This window comes from Sturnira hondurensis, unplaced genomic scaffold (assembly GCF_014824575.4).
Source record: "Sturnira hondurensis isolate 20B ecotype Veracruz unplaced genomic scaffold, ASM1482457v3 Scaffold0011378, whole genome shotgun sequence".
Classification (NCBI taxonomy): Eukaryota; Metazoa; Chordata; class Mammalia; order Chiroptera; family Phyllostomidae; genus Sturnira; species Sturnira hondurensis.
The window spans coordinates 1,532,810-1,550,761 of record NW_028084009.1 but is presented as its reverse complement, the minus strand read 5'-3'; the positions used below and the strand labels follow the sequence as shown (position 1 = coordinate 1,550,761).

The 17,952-nt window shown below is 45.7% G+C and overlaps 1 protein-coding gene across 1 annotated transcript; it reads right to left on the bottom strand.

The window, feature by feature from the left end:
* Positions 1 to 323: 323 nt before the first annotated feature.
* PARD6B (par-6 family cell polarity regulator beta) lies at positions 324 to 16,550 on the bottom strand. Its single transcript, XM_037059895.1, has 3 exons — positions 16,126 to 16,550; positions 10,907 to 11,129; positions 324 to 3,364 (listed from the first exon to the last, which is right to left on the bottom strand). The coding sequence occupies exons 1-3, from the start codon at positions 16,189 to 16,191 to the stop codon at positions 2,535 to 2,537; spliced, it is 1,119 nt and encodes a 372-aa protein (XP_036915790.1). The 5' UTR covers positions 16,192 to 16,550; the 3' UTR covers positions 324 to 2,534.
* Positions 16,551 to 17,952: the final 1,402 nt, after the last annotated feature.

Here is a 17,952-nt window from a genome sequence, read left to right as displayed (position 1 = left end):
GGGTTGCAGGCCAAATCCCCAGTAAGGGTCACATAAGAGGCAGCCACACATTGATGTTTCTCTCCCACTCTTTCTCCTTCCCTTCCCCTCTCTCTAAAAATAAACAAAATAATCATTGGGTAACTTTCCATATATTTGCAAACAAGAAAGTAGCCTTTATACAAGTCTATCTTTATTTGTAAAAAATAATATACAACTAAAGCTAATTTGATTTTTAAAATCAAAGTTCAGTTAATGATAATGTACATTTTATAATAAAATTGTAGTAAAATACTGACATTTGATAGTTTAAACAAAGTATCATCCATGTAAAAATCATGTTGTCGTATGTAAAATTTAATTAGAAAATTCATAGTTCACAAAAAGTACATACATTTTGTTGATAGCACATATGAGAACATTATCATAAACTTACTTAAAGGTACAGAACAAAATTCACAGTTAAGCTTGACATTCAGTACTAGAAAATTTTGTGCTGAATCCACTGATATTTTTGTTAATGATGATACACTTGAAATAATTCATTCAGACAACCAATGAGATGACATTTTATTGTATAACCAAGATCTATTGGTTTTACAATACGTCTAAATAGTCAATTATTTTACCAATACATGAGATCTGGTTGAAAACACCACTGACGATTAAAACAAAACATACTAGCAGCTTTCAACCCCCATTTTCATGAATACCACACACAGGATGAGTCCGTATTTTACAGTTAAAATTTGTACAAAAAGTCAAGCCCTGAAGTGTTTTCCCCCACAAGAAAAGTTCTGATGTTAAAACTCTGTTGAAAAAAAAAGAGACAGAGAGAGGTAGTGTGTGAAAGTGTTTTTCCTTAAAATGCTGAACCCCTGGCACTGCTTATCAATGAATTTAACCTTACACATTATTGCTTGGCCATTCAAGAGTCAAACTTAAAAAACCCGCAGAATGCTAAAGCTGGAATACCACTCAAAAACAGCGGCGGTATGTAGTGGAAGAACTTGGGTGAATTCAGGAAAAAGTACATTGCGGTACACATTGTTGAATAGTTAGTGGTGTGGTGATAATGTGTTCAGTGGTAATGTGAACAAAATACATTTCAGCATTCTGAGTCTAGTGATCTTCATTTAATCATGACTTTACTTCTTCATACATTTTGACCAGAGAGAGAAAATAACCTTCAAAACGGAGTCCTTGGATTCTTCATTGTTTTAATAGCACGCAACTGTTATAAGGTACCCACACGAGCCCTACCATAAAATTAATCAATAAATAACTGAGAGTAATATCCGTAAGTACATAAGGGAACTTGTGTACTCCACACTATTCTTAGTTTCTATATACAAGCATACTGCAGTGTTTGTGCCATACAGTAAAACCAGGCAAGGAACCAAAGTTAGCAGCCTTACTCTTAACTTGTTCTAAGTGGATGCATTGGAAAGTAATAAATATCCTCATAAAATTAATAGTGATAAACGCTACCTGTCAAAGGTGAAGACTATAGCATTTTCATAAAGTGTAGGCAGTGTTCCTAGAAAGCCCATGAAAGAAAGCCCAAATTGTTCATATAAAAAGTGCACAAGTTTGTCCTGTGTGTAAAAATCTCTTCATCTGGGTGCATTGTTTTAATTCAAAATGATTCGCACTACTCGTATACATTAAAGAGTATACAAAGCCCACCAACAACACACACACACAAACCACCAAAGGGATGGTTTCCAGTGAGATGGGGAAGGTGGAGGGGAAGAGGTCAAGGAGAGGCTGAGGTCAAGGGAGAGTCTCCCACACGCCCCGCCTCTCGGGACTACCGTTCCCAACACAGAGTCACACCCCTATGGAGTGAGTTTGTGAGTGTGAACACTACACTACAGGACGGATGAGCGTGGACCTGAACAAGTGTTAAGAGTTTCTTAATTTGGGAACACCATTTCGATGCCTTATAACATAGGAAGCAACTCCTAAAAACGATCAACTGACGTGATTTCTTAGAAATTAGGGGCGGAAAAGCACTTGAAAAAAATTACTCATTACAATTCCCATCAGAGGAACAACATTAAAAAATCAAAATAAAATACAGAGAACATAGGAGCTGAGGTCCCCAAGGTACCAAAAGATAGAATCAGACTTTTTTTCACATTAGAATGAAAATATATATATATATATATATAAAGGAAAAATTAACTGGGCTCTGCACAGCAGGTTAAATACGCAACCACTTCACACAGAAATGATCCAGTCCTCTCACTCGGTTCCGAGAATGTGCTCACACATCCAGTGCTCACACATCCAGTTCACACAAAACAGCAAAAGCACATAATTGCATCAGCAAAGGCCCCTTTGATTCAGACTTAAATGCACCTCTGACCCTCCCAAGTTTATATTAGCAATTATCAACCTACTATTTTAATAATAACATTTGAAGCTTGCAATATTCTTGTTTCTCATGCCTATTCCGGGTCACTGGTTCAGAGGTATGTATGCGTTACACGAGCCCAATGTACACGTCCCAACGGCGTCCTCACTCAGAAAACACTCGGTCAGTGGTTTCATAGTGTTATGATTGTTCCGTCTTCTTCTAAGAGTTTCTGGTCCGGAACACACGTTTCAAACTCAGTGTTGGTGCCGCTGGCTACGGGCGCTAGGCCCCCGTCGCCCGAAGGAATAAAGCCGTTCTGCGCAGACTCCAAACTGAGCTCTACCTGCGTCAGCGATTCCAGGCTCTCCGCGGTGGGAACGGCTTTGGGGATCTGCTGCGGCGCCCCGTTATCCTCGATAACAAGGTCGTCTTCGTCGCTGTCTTCGTCCTCTGGCTCGAAGCTCGGTTCGGTCTGCGGCGGGTAGCCGGGGAGGCTGTTATCCGTAGACTGGCCGGAGCTGCCAGAGGTCCGGCTGTTCCGGACGACGTTGTTCCTCTGGTTCGCTGGCCTCACCGTTATGATGAGGTTGCGGCTGTTTGCGATCATCATGTCTGTCACTTGGTCCAGACTCTTCCCTGAAACCTCTATGCCGTTCACTTCCAACACTTCGTCATTAACGGCCAGTAGTCCTGTGCTCTGAGCCAGACCCCCCGGGACGAGTCTGGATATAAAGATCCCCGGGACCTTCTCCAAGCCGTGCGGCGTGACCCTGACACTGGAGCCGTCCCGGATGTAGAACCCGAGGGGCTTCTCGGTGCCGTACTTGTAAAGGCGGACCCTGCGATGCGTTTCTGGGAGAATATCCACGTCTATGATAGAAGACACCGGTCTGAAGTCTTGGGGCATGCTAATCACTATATGCGGCTTTTTTCTGTGGTTGTCAGGACGCAATACATTGGTTAAAACACTCTTCCTCTTTGTTAATGTGTCTGTACCAAAGGCACTGTAGTCTGCTTCTTCTGTTTAAAAATAAAATAAAGTAATTATAGAAATGCTGTGAAAACACCCATTTATTTACAGTTGAATCAGTACAGAGAGAATGACTTAAATGTATTCGGTACATAAACACACTAGTTAAATATTAGCTTATTCTAAGCGGATCAAAATGTAGTGCAAATGATGTGCTATATCAGCAAAACCACTAGGTGGCCCTCTCGAGCACACGTCATAAAATTACTGAATGTTCAAGCTAAATTTGATAAAGCTCAATAACTCAATAACAATTAAAACAACATTAAGTATGGCAAATGAAATTCTGGGAAGTGCTGGTAACATTCTTAAACAAGTTACTTAAAATATATTTTGTCCCATTTAATGACACTGCTGCTCTTCACTCCAGGCAGTTTTTCTTCCTGTACTGTAGGCCTTTGCCAGACTCATGTTTTTTGGATAAAAATCTTCCCATTTTTAAATGCTGACACCAGTTAAACAACAACAAAAATCTATTCGAGCTAAATAACCTCTGGGGGTTGAATTCACTCTTCAAGCCAACAGCTTATAATCTTCAATATAAACGAAGGGAAAACAGGGCTCCGAACACCAGATACCCCCAAACCAGATACCCCTGGATACACTGTGGAAGGAAGGCCGCCTTCCCCATTGGAGGAGAGGCAGAGAAGGAAACGCAATTAACAGCAGGCACAAAAGGTGAAATCACATTTCAAAAACGACTAGAAAGGGGATAAAATAAGAGGGTTAAAGCCCCCTCACCACAACCCCAAACTACTTCAAAATCCTGGTGTCCAGCCACTGCTACAGAGAGGAAACCCCACCACAGGTCCGGGGCTTCAGTCTGTATTCTCCCTGCGCCACTCACCCCTCCTATACTGATAACTGCCACCATCTTTATAAACACAGCAATGAAGGGGACAGGATGAGTTACAGAGAAAAGGCTGGGCCCAGGTTTTCTTTCGGGGCCACGATACCCAAGACATTCACAGAGCAAATGTTCAGTGCCAACTTGTGTCAGAGAGTGGAGAACTGCAGTGTTCCTTTTCTCATACTACTTGAACCTTCTTCAAAAGTTAGGTTCAGCCCTGGCTGGTGTGGCTCAGTAGACTGAGTGCCTGCCTGTGAACCACAGGGTCGCTGGTTTGATTCCCAGTCAGGGCATGTGCCTGGGTTGCAGGCCACGTCCCCAGTTGGGGGTGCACGACAGGTAACCACACACTGATGTTTCTCTCCCTCTCTTTCTCTCTCCCTCCCCCTCTATCTAAAAATAAATAAAATATTTTTTTAAAAGTTAGTTTCAGAGAAATATACAAGACTACGGGTACTTCATGTTTTTCTTTTTTTGGCATTTTCCCCTACTGGAGATAATTTTGTCTCATTTATAGATAAAGTATTTATATTGTATTCTTACAGAGGCAGAAATTTATTTATAATTTGGCTTTGGAAATAAATCCATTGCCACAAGAATATTTTTAGCAAAAGTTGGCCCAAAATCTAACAATTATCTTCTAAATGTTCTCTTTCAAAATTATACATTTTGATTTTAAAACAATCAAGTTAAAAAGCCCACGTAATAAATATAATGAAAACTCCAGACCATACAAACTGAGAACAAAATTAGGCTGTCTACATACCTATGCATGGGAAGCCTGACCAAAAAAGACCCAAATCTGCATAATTTGGCATCGCATCCAGTCTCTGTTTGAATGCTCCCTGCTAAATTCTCAAAAGCAATATGCCCCTGTACAAAGGCACCTTTGTTCTCCCATCTAGCTAATCAGTTTCCAGGCACTGGGAAAAAATATTTGGGCAAGAAGCCAGGGTGCAGGGTGTTAGTTTAAAGTGTAAAGGTGAACGTCCACATGGAACAGGAGTTCACTTTCTACCCGAGCATGTCTACCAAAGCCCCGAGCTCCGCACATGACGGGAAGTTTGGAAAACTGGTCCATAGCAACCTTCCACTTACACAAACCAGGCTTACGCAACAGTGCACGATGCAGCAACACCCCACTTACCCCGAGCCTGCCGCTGCGCTGACAATCCCCGCTGACGGGATCCGACCAGGGCCCACCTGCAAGGCCCCTGACCTGCCAAAGCGGGTGTCACTTCTTCCCACACAAGAAGCTCCTGTGCTTTACTCACAGGCTCTCCTTTGGCACCCCTTCCTCTTTAAACACCAATTCTGAAAAGCCTGGTTCTCTCATTCCTCAGCCCAGTTACACATTCAGAGTGAGGGGCAAGGGTCCACCAGTGAGTGGTGGGCAAGAAATAAAAGCCTACGGTGGATGAAAAGCAAGTCTGGAAAAATTTAAAAAGCTGCATGTCAACCCATCAGCATCCCTGTATAGTAACAAAATAGGAACGGTGCATGGCACAGCCGTCAAGCAAGTTCAAGATGACAACCCATTTGAAGTTTAGTGGGAAGACGGGGTAAAATAAAATAGTTTTTGAAACTGTCCTGATCCAGGGGTTGGAGAGTTCATACAGTAAATATTTTAGGTATCGCAGGCCACAGAGTTTCTGTTGCAAAAGCAGCCACAGGCAGTCCATTAAGGAAGGAACATGGCCGTGTTCCAAGAAAACTTTATTTACAAAACAGCCAGCAAGCCTTAGTTTGCCAACCCTTGTTCTAATCCAAAATGGTTACATGAAATAGATCTGGGAATTTCACAAGGATTAAACACCACTTAAAGCAATATTCAGCCCTGGCTGGTATGGCCCAGTTGGTTGGAGCATCATCCCATAGACCAAAAGGTCATGGGTTTGATTCCCCATCAGGGCACATACCCAGACTGTGGTTCAATCCCTAGTCAGGGTACATATGAAGAGGCAACCAACTGATGTCTCTGTCACACTGATGTGCCTTTCTCTCTCTCATGAAAACATGTCCTCGGGTGAGAATTAAAAATAAAGCAATATTCAAAGTTTGCTTCCTAAGAAGAAAAATCTATCACCAAATGTTGAAGAAGCACTTTGTATGTGGCCAAGCGCTGTGCTCTGTGCTGCAGATCCGATGAACGAAACAGACGAGGTGCTGGCTTTCCTGGCGCTTACAGTCTGAACGGCACTTAACAATTCCAAATGACTCAAGTATCACAGGGGCGCCAAGAGCCGAGACCTCCACTGCGGTGCAAATATATAAATGGGCACCTTGCCTGGTTCTCGGAGCAAGGCTTCTCCAGGTCAGCTAAGACCCTGGGAAGAAGAGCAGTGAACCAGGTAGAAGGGAAGAGCGATGCAGGCACGGAAGACAGTGAATAAAGAGGAGAACAGGAGGGGCAGACAAAGGTCCAATGAGCGGCCACGCACTGCTTAACAGCAGGATGCACTCTAAGAAACGCATCCATCCTTACGTGAAGTCCTTGCGGTGTGAGCCTCACAGATGACTTGCACGAGCCTAGATGGCGTAACCTGCTGCACTCCTAGGCTATTATACAGCCTCGCCGACTGCTCCCAGGCTGCCTGTACAGCAGGTCACTGCACAAAACTTCACGAGATTAAATCGGGCACAAGAGAAAATAACAATCAAGAGGCTCAAGATGAGAATACTGCCGGCGTTAACAGGGCATACTGTTCACAGCAAACTTGTCCTTAACAGAAAATAATCTATAAAACGAGGATGCAAAGTACAGCGCAGCACAGCACACACGCAGACGGGGAACGCAGTCACCTACTCCCGTTATCAGGGAGTGAGCAGGGACACAGCTGCTGCACGTGCTGGGCTTTTCCAGGACTGGCAGGCAGCGCGCTCACACCGGCATCAGCACCACAAGCGCGAGAGGAACGCAATGCTCCGTGACCTTATGCACCTACCTGCACCTACCTCACCCAGCGATCGGAATTTTTCAGTTCCATTATGCTAATGGGATCACCATATATGCAGGTGGGTTTGTTGACAGAAACCTCATTATGTGGCCCGTGACTGTGAAGAGGTTAAAGGGCAGGCAGAAGGGAGAGGGAGGAGTCCTGAGCCAAGTGGGAGGTAGCCATGGCCCCGCCCAGACCAACGGGGCCTCCAAGGAAGCACTAAGGATTATGGACTTCAGCCTGAGATCAATGAGGGAAAAATCCAAGGGTTTTGTTTTCTTTCTAAAGCTCCCTCTGGCCACAAGGTAGAGAAGGAAGGGGACTGAGGGAAGGCGGGAGGGTGCTGCTGCAATTTAGGGTGGGACCTGGCCTGGGGCAGAGCCAGGAGAGATAGGGAAATACACCTGAAAAATAATCACAGCAGCCCGGGTGACTGAAAAACAAGTGACTTCAGCTTCTGTCCTGAGAACTGGTGCCATCTTCTGAGATATCACTCCACAATTCCTTTTTATTCAACTTTTAATTTCTGAGGCCATGTCTTCTATTAACAGTTTTTCACAATTTACTATTAAATGCATATCCCTGAGACCATTTCTCAACTAAACCCTGATTTGTTATAATATAACCCAAATACACATCTACAAAATGATGTCTGCTCCCAGTGATGTTCTCAGAGGCCATTTGGGAGCCGGCCAGGGCAGGTGTGCGGACCACAACGCACGTCCTGCGCGAGACGATGTGTGAGTCAAGTCCCCTCTGGTGTTTCCAACAAGCCCCCTTTGACTGGACCCAAGATGTATACGCATTTGTCGAACGTCATTTAAGAGCAGGTCCCGCCGTGGTGTGCACATCCGATTGGCTCTGGCGAGGGATCTGCGCATGTCAGTGGACCCCAGACTTGGCTGCTCACCATGACTGGCTCGGAAGCTTTTTAAAAACACACACTTGCCTGGCTGTCTTCCAAACCTACAGGAATAACCGGCGCGTACTTTACAGGTACAGCCTCTGACCATTTTCTAATACTGTTGGCCGCACAACAGTAATCTGAACGAGGGAAAACTCTACTCTGTACCTTTTCTTCCTCTCTCTCAAATAAATACGGACACCCTAAACTCCAGTGGGGGTGGGGGCTGGCAAAAGACCTGGGAACCCTCTCTGTGAAAATAACTTTTCAGATATCGGGTTTTTTGTTTTGTTTTTGCTTCCATGATAACAGCCCTCGAAACAGAGTATGGGGATTCTCTTCTAACAAACTACTATAAAATATAAAACTTTTCAGCGCTATCTTCAAGTCCAGGATATTAAGTAACTTATGCATTCAATTGCGAGCTCTCTAAAGAAACTCTGAGTTCCAGGTCTTCAGAGGGTAGGTAATCTGCCAAAGGTGGGGGGTGTGGCCTTTGAGCCAAGGCGGTCCAAGGGGCCCCTCCAAGTTCTCTGAGCTAAGATCTGAAGGTGGAAAGGGCCGGAAGGAAAGCTTTCTTAGAAGAAAAAGCAAGTGCAAAAGCAGAGACGACAACCAAGCCCGAGGGACAGAAGGCCCGTGTGGCTGGCCGTGCTGAGGGAGCGGAGGGACTGGCAAGGAGCTGGCAAAGGCCACATCAGGAAGGAGTTGATTCTGGATGCAATGAAAAGCCAGTACAGGGTTTTAAGCAGGAATGAATGGACCAATTTAATGTTAATTTTTTTTTGCTGAATTCACATTTTGTATTAAATTTATATATTTTTATTATTTGTTTTTAGAGAGAGGAGAGAGAGGGAGAAAGAGAGAGAGAAGAACATCAATGTGTGATTGCCTCTTACGTGCACCCCCAAACGGGGACCTGTCCTGAAACCCAGGCCTGTGCCTGACTGGGAACTGAACCTGAGACCCTTTGGTTCGCAGGCCCCTGCTCAAGCCACTGAGCCACACCAGCCAGGGCTTACACTGATATTTTTAAAAAATTCTGTTGAGCCTTGGCTGGTGTAGCTCAGTAGATTGAGCGTGGGGCCTGCGAACCAGAGGATCGCGGTTCGATTCCCAGTCAGGGCACATGCCTGGGTTGCAGGCCAGTTCCCAGCAGGGGACACACCAGAGGCAACCATACATTGATGTTTCTCTCCCTCTCTCCTTCCCTTCCCCTCTAAAGATAAATAAAATCTTTTTTAAAAAGTTAAAAAATACTCATTCTACATCTGAACACACATTCCAAAAAGCAACTAAGTTTTTAATGAAAATGACAAGTGCTACCAAGAAAGGCCTACTATTCAACAATTATTCATATTACTCTGCTCAAAATGACAAATTCCACTCCGGTGTCCTGTCCTTCCCTCCCCGACTGCCGCTCTATCTCTGCTAACATACCACACATAGCGTTCTAAGGCTCTCTCCATGGTCTCCACTTTATATTTCTAATTTCCTATGTTACCATGGCTGAAACTCACCAGCCAGATACGATTTTCTGCCCTAAAACCAAACCCATTTTCTAAGGCAATTCCTCTTCCACATTCTGCGGCTCACTCCAATTCATCCCAACAGCCAGATTAATCAATCTCCTGACGTAATCCTCTAATCACACCACACCCCTGGCATCTAAAAAATTCATCTGGGTGGGGGGTGGGGGATCTTAAGGAAAGTTACGAGTCTGCTGGTATTTTGTAAACAGTCACGTGATACAGACACAGAGTACCCCTGGCCGTTGACTATGCTGGTGGACTCTAGTTCCTCCAAACCCAGAAAAGCTAAGATACATAATCAGTGGAATTTCAAAGCCCTGGGAGTGGTTCAGTGCTTATCAACTGACTGGAAAGAAATTTCATCTTCAAGGGTAACCCCTACCCACCCTCCGGCTTCCTGGGTTGGTTTACAAACACGGCCAGGCTTTAATCACCCCACTAATGCAGGGCCTGCTGCTCTCCGCTGGCTTTCTGAACCAACCCCTTCATTTACCAAAGGCAGGGGAGCAAGCGGCGCAGGCCCCGCCCCCACCCGTCTGCAGGAGGACCAACACACCCGTGAAGGAAGCCTAAAGTTAAAAAAAAAAAAAAAAAGTTTAGGACTCGAAAACCATTAAAAAATGCTTGCCACGTGGAGTGGTTATTTCAAGTGTTTGTTTTGCAATACCAACGTGAATGTTTACATTCCTCCAAAATAATGAACTGCTATCTACTTTTCCAGATAATTAGATAATTTTACGAAAAATATCCTAAAAGGAAAAGGAAACACCCACTGGATGCCTGCCCACTACACTCCAGGGCACTGCACTTAGCTCCTTTAATCTTCCCGGCAAACCTGTGAGATAATATGTTTATTCTGTAGAGAGGCTGAGACCCGAGAAGGACACTTCCCATTAGGTGCGTATTAAGTGGGAAAGACAGCACCTGAAAGGTCGCCCCAGAAACGGGGATGTTTCCCTCGACTCCAAGGTCACCCTCTTTCTGCCACACCTTTTTGAGTGGACACAATTTCACTCAGTGAAGTGAAGATGTAATAAATTCCTAATTTCTATTTTTTAAAAAAATCTAAGAGGGTTATAATTAAAGTAATTAAAAACACAATTTTTCTGGGTACACTTAGCAAAGTGTAAAGATAATTATCAAACCAATAACATCGAAAATGTTTTAAACCCACTTGTTACTTACTATGATAAAATTCACACAAAATGCCTATCATTAAGTTTGTGGCAAAGTCTGTGTGTCTTATTGATGATGAAAAACAAACTACTTCTATTTCTAAAACAATTATTGTAAACAGTGGTACTTACCCTTTTTTTGTATAAAAATCCTAAGCAGTGGATTGGCCGTGGAAACAGCTTTGTGGTAATTGTCGTCATTATTTATAGGCAGCAAGTCTCCATGGATGTCGGCGTAGCCCACCAAAACGTCGACATTGGGGATCTTATGGACGTGCTGCAGTAATCCATAGAACTCCTCAAACTTCCCCGGTTTCGACCTTTCCAGTGAAAAACGACGAAATTCAGCTCCGAACTATAAATATAATAAACTCGTGTTAATTTAAAAAGGAACAGGACTGATTTTTAAAATGCATGCCATAGAAAAATTATCAGGCATATTCACTCCTTGAATAACGAAGATCGTTCCGGTGACACCGACTATTGTCGGGAACCTCACTACATGGATACAAAACAGCACAAGGCACGGGAATGTGCCTTCCTGCTGCCGTGTCTCTGAAAGGCACCGCCTTCACGAAGAGATGCAAGTTCAACTCCATCCCCGGGGTACCCAGGCCTTACTGGGGATTGTCTGAAAGTGCCTCACCTCCAGCCCTATCTGCATCCCAGATTCTCTCCTCACTCATGGGGGGGGGGGGGATGTGCCCAAGTCTTTCTTCTGATGGTTCACAAGAAGCACCTCAGTTTCCTCCCCGCAAAAAGAAATTGCAATTTCACAGCAAGTGGCAAGAATTAACAGCAAAACATGTAACACACAAAAAGGGCTATGAGCTTCTTGGCATTTCAAGCATGACACAAATGGAGGTGTACTGCACACGAAATAGGTCTAGAGATAAGCACCTTCCCTGTGTCAATGCCGTAAAAAGCTTTATGAATACATCAAATACACGTCCTACAACTATCCAATTAACACGAGAAGTGTTTGTGTGCTTAGCACAGGCAGACCCTGGAGACCGAATGAGCACAGGCTCACCAATTAGTGGACAGGGAGAAGAGTTACATCAGAGAGGTATTACGGGATCCCACCAAGGGGGAGCACGAGGTCTCCACTGGGCCCGATGGTTACCTTCACACTTCAGAGTCTCAGGTCTGCTTCCCTAGTCTAGAATCACACCTGTGCTCCAGATGCTGGGTCAGTCAAGTGGTCCATCCTCAGCACTGAGGACTGAGGGACTTCTAGTCCTTGGAAAACAGCATCTACAGGACTTACTAGGGGACTGGCATGGCATTTTCCCAAATGTGGGAAGCTAAGAAAGGTTGACTGGCCTTCCTCAAAAAGTGTACCAGCGCACAAGTATAATCACCCTCTGGGGAATCACTGCGGAGACCAGTTATTGAAAGCACAGTTAAGTCCTGAGGCTGATTTTAAAAAATTTTAAACAAATGCCCTGGCTGGTATAGCTCAGTGTACTGAGCGCGGGCCTGCAAATCAAAGGATCTCGGTTCGATTCCCAGTCAGGGCACATGCCTGGGTTGCAGGCCAGTTCCCAGCAGGGGACACACGAGAGGCAACCACACACTGATATTTCTCTCCCTCTCTCCTTCCTTTCTCCTCTAAAGATAAATACATAAAATCTTAAAAAAATGTTAAACAAATATTTACCAAATAATAAATCCCGTGCTCAATCCACTGAGCCACATCAGCCAGGGCCCGTCCCAATATTTTTAAATGGTAAAGATGACAAGCTTGACGCTTAACTCATTTTTTTCTCTAAGTAGCTATTATTAGTAAGAAGTATTAATGTACCACTAATACAGCCATAAACATCATGCAGAAAAAGCCCCTTACAGAATAATTTGAGGTTACAAATGTGTCGATTCATTTTCCCAAGGACCCTATGGGGATCTGGAGTTACCACTCCCACTCCATGAAGTTATATGAGCTTATACCTCCGCTACTTACTAGTTTTACATGAAAACTCACTAAAACCACCCCTTACCTCTAATAAATAATTAAAAGCTTCCAAAACACATTCCTGAATCATAAACACTAACACTTGTCAAGAAAAGGTGACTCACACCCAGGCCTCTCAAAAAGTTTAGTCACACCTCATTTCAAAGTAAATAAAAACTTGGAACACCCTTCATATCAGAGTTACTCTTATGATGTTATCAAAAGTCATAGTTTCCCCTTCATTTTTTTAAACTCTGATATCACAACATAAGGTTCCTAGCACTTTCTGAATTCATCCCAGGGTTTATCACTTCCCCTGACACAGAAATGGGAGTGACATCTAATAACTGAACATTTTAGGGCTGCAATGTTTTTGCTAAAGCGTTTGGATGAAAATTCTTCGCCTAACATTTTTTTCCTCTTGCTTAAATGTTATGATAAAAACAATAGAAAACTGTACGGCTTCATAGTAGACGTGCCCTTTTGCAAATGTTAGCAGGGAAAAAAGAGAAGTTATTATGCTTCTTGCATCAAAACAATAGGACTAAGAGAACTTGTTACTACATAAGGAAAAAATACTGAGAGAGATAAAACTGAGACCAAGCAACAACTCTTCTCTACGTAAACCGTTTCCAGCTTTTTCAGCCTGGTCTGGTCTGTCCTGATCACCCAGAATGGGAATCAACAGCCTTCTCCTACCGCCTGTGGTACATTCTAGAAATGCAAACTTAATTTTAACATACTGTTTGCCCATGAATAATAACTAGGAAACATACAGCTCGAAGGCTGTTCCAAGGTTATTAAAGGGCACCACCTTGATCATTGATTAAGGACTTTCCCAACTCTGGCGAAACAGGAAGATACCAAACAAGTCACATGGTAGCTGGTATCACAATTTAACCAGAATTATATTTGCATTACCCATTACTCCTATTTGTACCACTTTTCCCTGCTGTAAGCAAAGACGATAAAGTTGATGCTGTTTTCTCTGCAGAAGAAAAGGGGATTTTTCTTCTGAAGTGTGGATTTGCGTATCGCCTAGTTATGGTCACAACCTAACCTCTTGATGATGACTTCTGGAACAAGCTGAGATGCCACGAAAGCAGTGAAAAAGGAAACACTGTTTCAGACATCCATCTCAATATTTTTTTTATCTTTAGAGGGGAAGGGAAGGAGAGAGGGAGAGAAATATCAATGTATGGTTGCCTCTGCCAAGGACACCAATGTATCGTGTGTCCCCTGCAGGGAACTGGCCTGCAACCCAGGCATGTGCCCTGACTGGGAATCGAACCGCGATCTTCTGGTTTGCAGGCCTGTGCTCAATCCACTGAGCCACACCAGCCAGGGCTCATCCCAGTATTTTTAAATGGTAAAGATGACGAGTGTTTTATTTACTCCATGAAAAAAGTGTATCAACAATATCTACTTGAAACACAGACACACGAGAAATAGCACCTATACTGTGCCTATTTATCAGCAGCTAGAGTAACAGCGGGATGACGCTTCATTCCCTGCAGGTTCGCGGAATGCCCTGATTCTATTTAAGAGGCAGGGTTCACTAAAAGTGCAGTATGGCGGGCCAAATATATAATATAGGTTAGACAGAAGCATGGGGACAGATTCATGGGTCAGTTGACAGACGGGAAGAAAGCCTGAAATTCCAGTCCCCAAATGCTTAAGGGTTCCTAGTCCAAGAGATTAATTACTGTTTGGTTGTATTTACCAGTGTACCTACGGTTCCTACTCATTTTCTCCCTATGATTAAAAAAAATTAAAGACTTGTTACCAAGATTAGGACAACAAACTGAATTTTAAGATCATGCCATACCATGTTCTTCTTTTCTCCACCTCAACTCCCACAAAACCGAACTAGATTTATAACAGAAATGCTACTAGAAGATTCAACCTTTGGGCACCACCCACTACCACCACTATACTGCTAGAAGGAAAGCTCTCTATATTTTGAATCATCTTAACCTTTACTTGAAGCATGTCCCTTCTCTGATCTGCTTACAGCAGTTCCAGGGGGGACACAGGGAAGGGCATACACCTTGAGTTGCTTTGACTACATTCCTGTTCTTATTAAACAGAAGGGTTTCTAAAAACTAGTACCTGTCCTGATACATGAGTTAAGTTACAGATAACACTGCAAAATGATGTTAAAAAATGAATGTAGATATGCTTGATGTGACGATCTCATTACAATAACTTACAGAACTTTGTTTATCAACTCTGGATAATAACAGCCATTCTACCTACAAGCTCCAAGAAGCTTTCCTTAACCTACTTCACTTGCATTCTAAGTAGTCTTAGCTTCAATGACCATGTTTCATTATTTTTAAAGTTGATATGCTTTTACTTTCTCCTACTCTTCATGTGTTTTGGTCTTCTGGGCTCTATGTGACATGTACTCGGGGCCCAGCCAGTGTCCTCTCTTTTGTATTCTATGAAGCCTAGTTACTCGGTGAAAAGGCTCTCAGATTTTGTCATAAAAGCAGAGCTTGGAGAAGTCACAACCTTTCTAAGCCCCAGTCTTCTCGAAGAATTACACTAGATAACCTAAGCCCCTTTCATTTCTTCAATGCATGAAATACTTGCTCAAAATTTCCCCGTGGCTGTGGATCACCTTCAAATTCCAGCTCAAACCCTCCTTTGGAACGCATTCCCTAACTAATCCCTATACACTATCCTGCTCAGGGAACCTGGAAGCTTAGGAATTCAGTGGATACCTAAGCAATTATCAGCAAATTGGCATACCGCTGGTCAAGAATGAAAACACTTCATGAGAGAAGGAGCATGCTGGAATGAAAAGAGCATCCAGGCTCAAATTGTAAAGTGTTACTCAAACGAAAGGTGATAGTGTTAATTTCACAGATTCAATGCATACCGAAGTTAGGGCCAGAAAAATCCCTAGCAAGAAGCAAAGGCTAACTTTCAAAGGGCCCTTTAGCTCACTGGACTCTGTCCTCACCTCCCGATGCAACTGAAGCACTGAACGGGGTAGCATTTTATGACCACGGGTGTTCCCAATACCTTTTACTCATAGGCCGGGAGGTGGAATTCCCCCAAACGTTTTGGAACCACTCTGCATTCAAACGGCTTGGGTGTACCCTGGCCCTTACTCCCATCCTCGAACACGACTGAGACGTCCGGAACAACATAAAGTGCTCCAATGGTCTTCTACCTACCTGGGCCAGGAGCAGACACAGGCCTTACCCTCCTCCCCTTCTCAGCAAGTTTATTATCCACCATCTCTGGCCTCTAAATCCCACTACCGCGCCCCCCACTGCCCCGGACGCCGGGGCAGCTCCCCAGCTCCCCGGCCAGCTCCTGGCCTTCCCCAGGGCCCCGCGTTCCCATCAGGTGGGCCGATCCGCCCAGGCAGGGCCCCGCGCACCTTGCTCTTCACCTCCATGGTGCCCAAGCAGCCGCTGCCCGCCCCGTGTCGGTGGCTTCGGTTCATGCTGAGGCCGGGCCCCGCGGCGGCGTCTTCCAGCCGGGCCGCCCCCCGGGAGCGCGGGGAGAGAGTGCGCGGCCAGAGGGCTCTGGACGTGGCTGCGGCCCGGGAGCCTCCTCACAGGCACCTGCAAAGGGACGGCTGCGGCTCGGGTCTCCGCGCTGAGCTCTGCTCGGCTGGCTCCTTACGCGGCAAGACCGAGGGTCCGACTGGTCGCACGGCGGGCGGGGACGCGACTCCCTCCCTCCCGGCCTCCGCGGCACCCGCGAAGGAGGAGGAGGAGGAGGGGGCGGAGCACCGGCGACAGGAGCTGCAGCCTCGCGCTCGGCAGCTTCTCCCGCGAGCTCGCGCGCGCGCGCATCCGACAGTGGCGGGGAGCCGCGTCGCGTGCGCGCGTTCACCTGCAGCCTCTTTGGAAGCCTCGGCGGCTCGCGCTCGTTCCACACCCAATAGGAAGCGCGCACCTGCGCCCGCGGCGCCAACCAATCGGTACCGGTCTTGCGCGGAGCGTGGGCGGGCCACCTTCTCGAAAATCCCGCCCATCGCGGCGCGATTGGCCTAGCGCTGCGAGGGAGGGGCGGGATCACCTGAAGCCTTGAGCCTCTGACTTTGCAGGAGAGCTAGAAAGCGCGTGCACGAGCTCTGGAGTTTCCGCCCCCAGATGGCGGGCCGGAAGCGCGAGCGCACCTGGAGAAGAGCTGGGGTGGGTGGGCCTATTGCGCACGCGCAGGCGCACGCCTGGTTGCCCTGGTCCCGGCTGGAGCTGGCACCCTCTGGGAGGTCGAATGCGCCGCTTGGGCGCGTTGCCCAGGCGCTGTGGGGCGGATTGTATCCACCGTCCCCCTCCCGCTGACACTGGGATGCTGCAGCCTGAAACAACGCCCCTCCACCGCCCATGCATCTTTTAGGTGTCAGTCTGCCACTCTGGTTGCAAAATTCAAGTTTTCCCGCTTCTGCTAGAGTTACTAGGGCTTTTCTGACTTGGTTTTGTCAGTAGCGACTCTTTCTGCAATCTGTCAGGTCCCAAGGGATTGACTGGGTGCTTAGAGGGAAGGAAAGTGAGCCAAAGGCCCAGGACAGCTCCTTGCAAGTCTGGTCTCCTTCAGGATTTCTCCTAGACAGGCCCTCCAGGGCTTTCCTTTTTTCCTTCTTTCTTCTTTATTTGTTTTTAATTTCTAAAGTCTTCTTTCCTGTCCTCCATCCATTTCTTGGTCCCATGACAGCCTCCAGATTGTGTTCATCACCCGCGATGGAGCTGTGTCCCTGATAAAAGATTGAATCCTTCTCTCCAAATGCCCTAGTTCTCTCTCCCAGGGACGCTGTTTAGCATTGGTCATTGGTCGTGTTGGGGAGGTGAGAAGGAGACCCCTAACTGCCCCCACCCACCTGCAAAAGGGCTCACCGTGGGACTGCGCTCATCAAGAAGCTGTTGAGTCTTCTAGTGAGCTGGGCCTGGGCCTGGGCCTGCGGGCAGTTTCTAACCTCAGATGGCTGGCCAGGAAGAGCTGGTTAGGGTGCTTCCTTTCCACCTGCATCCCCAAGGCCTTCCTCCCCTCATCTCAGATTCCCTCCTAACACCTTGCACACCTCCTTCCCAGCCCCTGTGACTCACAGTTGCAGTTTTCCCATGTTTTGTGTGTGTGTGTGTGTGTGTGTGTGTGTGTGTATGAGTAATCACCTCTGCCCCAGAATGAACACTGGGGGAAGGCTGGGACCACATCAGCTTTGTTCGTTGTTGAGCATGTAGCATGGTACCTGACTCTCCCC